The sequence below is a fragment of the Oratosquilla oratoria genome, chromosome 22 (assembly GCF_046742065.1).
Source record: "Oratosquilla oratoria isolate Oo_2021 chromosome 22, ASM4674206v1, whole genome shotgun sequence".
Lineage (NCBI taxonomy): Eukaryota > Metazoa > Arthropoda > Malacostraca > Stomatopoda > Squillidae > Oratosquilla > Oratosquilla oratoria.
In genome coordinates this window covers 59,830,681-59,834,597 of record NC_134798.1, presented here as the reverse complement: position 1 = coordinate 59,834,597, position 3,917 = coordinate 59,830,681, and the positions used below count along the sequence as shown (strand labels likewise).

At 44.7% G+C, this 3,917-nt stretch overlaps 1 protein-coding gene across 4 annotated transcripts in view; it reads left to right on the top strand.

Moving 5' to 3' along the window:
- The first annotated feature begins 3,445 nt into the window (after positions 1–3,445).
- LOC143037633 (glutamate-gated chloride channel-like) overlaps positions 3,446–3,917 on the top strand; it is a 186,830-nt gene continuing 186,358 nt past the window's right edge. For all 4 annotated transcript variants that reach the window (XM_076206170.1, XM_076206169.1, XM_076206167.1 and 1 more), the window contains exon 1: positions 3,446–3,722. In XM_076206170.1, coding sequence (XP_076062285.1) covers positions 3,451–3,722 — 272 coding nt within the window. In that variant the 5' untranslated portion in view covers positions 3,446–3,450. The remainder of the gene's footprint in view (positions 3,723–3,917) is intronic.

The window sequence follows — 3,917 nt, the reverse complement described above, 5'->3', positions numbered from 1 at the left end:
TGATGATGGTGGTAGTGATGATAGTGGCGGTGGTGATCATGGTGGTGCTCCTGGTGGTGATGATAATGAGATGATAATGGTGGTAGTGATAGTGATGATGATGATGATGGTGGTAGTGGTAGTGATGGTGATGATTTTGGTAGTGATAGTGATGATGATGGTGATGGTTGTGGCGATGGTAGTGATGGTAGCAGTGGTGGTAGTGATGGTGATGATGATGGTGGTAGTGATGGTAGTGGCGGTGGTGCTGCTGGTGGTGATGATGATGATGATGGTAGTGATAGTGATGATGTCAGTGGTAATAGTGGTTGTATAGTCGTAAATGATAATAACATAATGGTAATGATGGTGATAGTAATAGTGATGAATATGCTGGTGCAGATGGAATGGTGTAAGTGGTGATACAGGTGGTGGTAGTGATGGTGATGATTTTGGTAGTGATAGTGATGATGATGGTGATGGTTGTGGCGATGGTAGTGATGGTAGCAGTGGTGGTAGTGATGGTGATGATGATGGTGGTAGTGATGGTAGTGGCGGTGGTGCTGCTGGTGGTGATGATGATAATGATGATGATGATGATGGTAGTGATAGTGATGATGTCAGTGGTAATAGTGGTTGTATAGTCGTAATAATGATAATAGCATAATGTTAATGATGGTGATAGTAATAGTGATAAATATGCTGGTGCAGATGGAATAGTGTAAGTGGTGATACAGGTGGTGTCTCTAACGGGGCTGCGTGGTGGCTGCAACGGGGCTGTGGAGGCTTGGCACGTGTTCCTGACGCGAGGCTTTGACAAGGCTTCGAGAGAGGGAGAGAGAGAGAGAGAGAGGCGGGGTGGGGAGGGGGGACCTGGTGGCGTAGGGTATAGCGCACTGAAATGGACACCGTTTTCTTTTGTGAAGAGCTGCGGTTGATGAATGGCTTGTCTTTGGACGAATAAAATCGTTTAGTTTCTGTTGGGTCTGGACATGGGGCGGGGAGAAAGAGTTTGTGACGGGGAGATTAATATGTTTTGACCCAGTGGCCTCATAAACCCATTCACTTTTTGGGTTTCCGCTGGAAAACAGAAATGCACGTCTTGGTGCATAAATTCATTTCTTTAGGAAAGAAACGCGGACTACTGCTGACAAAATACTCGAATATTCTTCCTCCTCCATTTCTCTCCGTCCTTCCTCTTTCCTCTCGTCCATCCCACCCTTCTCCCCCCTTCCCCCCTTCCCCCCCATTCCGTCCTCCCGCCCCCTTTGCCCAAAGAAGACGTCTCTCCCGCGGCTCTGACAGCGCCTCACCAACAAGGAAGTGTCCGGGACGTGGCCGGACAAGGGGAGACGGACTCAGCTGCCCTCTCTTGTCTGGGGAAGTGAAACGAGGGTCTGTCCGGTATATCGAGGGTCTGTCCGGTATATCGAGGGTCTGTCCGGTATATAAAGGCACGGTCCGGTATATCAAGGCCCGGTCATACATAAGAACATAAGAAATAAAGGAGACTGCAAAAGACCATAAGGCCTACACTAGGCAGCTCCGTATCCATCACCACCTGTCATCCCGGTCCGGTATATAAAGGCACGGTCCGGTATATCAAGGCCCGGTCCGGTATATCAAGGCACGGTCCGGTATATCGAGGGCCGGTCCGGTATATCGAGGGCCGGTCCGGTATATCTAGGCCCGGTCCGGTATATCGAGGGCCGGTCCGGTATATCGAGGGCCGGTCCGGTATATCTAGGCCCGGTCCGGTATGTCTAGGCCCGGTCCGGTATATCGAGGGCCGGTCCGGTATATCGATGGCCGGTCCGGTATATCGATGGCCGGTCCGGTATATCGAGGGCCTGTCCGGTATATCGAGGGTCTGTCCGATATATCGAGGCCTGGTCCGGTATATCGTGGCCCAGTCCAGTATATCGAGGTCCAGTCCAGTATATCGAGGCCCGGTCCGGTATATCGAGGCCCGGTCCGGTATATCGAGGCCTGGTCCGGTATATCGAGAGCTGGTCCCTTATTGCAAAGCGGAGCGGACGAGGTTTCCGATGTTGGCTTAAAACATCGTAAAAGTTTCTTCTTCATGTTTTGTCTCTTGATCTCCTTGTTTTTGTTGTTCTCCTTTATTGTTATCGTTATCATAATCATTTTTATAATCATCATCATAGTAATAATATACTGAATAGAAATGTCTATCAATTTCTTTACAAATGATTACAAAGGCGGAGCATGCCGACAGGAGACCTTTTAGTCCATATCTAGGTCGGATTCGAAAAAATTATAATGATAAATAAAAGTAGATAGATATATAAATAAAAAAATTAAGAATGTATAATGTATAATAATTCGTTTCGAATTATGAAAAAACACCAGGAGACGCCTAGCTGCGGAATAAGCCTTCCCCTTTACCAAAGTGGTAACTCTACACTGGGCTGTACATGAGTGAAACGTCTTTTTCACTTTTGTGCTCAAAGTATATTTTGTGCAAAGAATTTTTAAATCTATTCCATTTATATGTTTGTTCGTTTTGGTTTACTAAATCATGCGTTCGTTTGTTTTATTTGTGTATTTATTTTCAGTTATGCATGGTTCTGTGTGGGGTTAAATAGTTGAATGTATCCATAAAACCGCTTGGCGGCAGACTGAAAATATAGATGCATAAGAACATAACTAGAAAAAGTTTCTGGGCCTGAATAAAATGGCCTTTCGACGGCCAGAAATAATATTTACAAAAATTGTTTGCTGTGCCTGGGTTAAAAATTTCCTCTTTGGAGTCAACGATTGCTCTATGAAACCAAAAGGTCTCCTGTCGGCATGCTCTGCCTTTGTAATCCTTTGTAATCGACATCTGGTAGATTTTATAGAGCTATGCGAGTGAACACTGGCGCGCATCGACCGTAGACTGTTATTCAAATGTTGATGACCTGTATATGAAGATCATAATCATATTCATATCTCCCCAAGCGTCATCACCCGATATGTTTATTCTCGCGATTAGTGAACTATAAATAGGATAAAGCTTTTTAGTCTTTAAAGGTGAAGTGTGAATTGCACTATGAAAAATTTAACTACTTTTCTGAAATTCGGTTTAAAATTGCAATGAAGAATTGGGTTCTGTCCGCAAATGTATATATAAATGTATACACATTTATATCTGTTTGTGTATCATCACATACATAAACACACACGCACACACATGGACATATGCATGTACATTCATATAATATATATATATATATATATATATATATATATATATACATATATTTGTGTTTATACTGAAACCTTATGAAGTGTACATCTATTTTGTATGATCAGTTGTGATCTCTCAGTTACCAGCATACTCGTATAATATTTCCAACTCTATGTGTTCGATGATTTATGAAAAAATATATGTTTAGAAAACTAGTTTATGCATGGAAGACAAACTGAACTGAAGACATTTTCTGTTGGTCCTTCCAGACGGCCGCAATGGAATCTGCAATTGGACGCGAAGAGTCTGCCGGGAGTCTCCGGGTATACCTCCAGAAGAGACCTTCGGAGTTTCAGAGACGAAGAGTAATGGACTTCGGGGGACAGAAATGGACTCCTCGAGGTGGAGACGCTGCCGTGGGTTCCTCCGAGGAGGACCTCGAGGTCAAGCCGGCGGTGCAGAGCAGACGGGCGAGTTCGAGGGCGAGTTCGACCCGTGGGAGGATGCCGCTCCTGCTCATGCTCTTCTTGCTTTTCTTCTGCCATATAAGGTAAGGGGGCGGGGCGAGAAGGCAGCATGGAGATCCCGCAGTGGGTAATATGTGTATGTGTGTTTGTGTGCCACTTTTTCTTTTTATCTTTTTGTCTATGCGTGCGTCCAGCTGTGGGAGATAGTATCTGTGTGTGTGTGTAAGAGAGAGATACAGAGAGACAGAAAGAGAGCAAATATACGTGAGTTTTCCTGC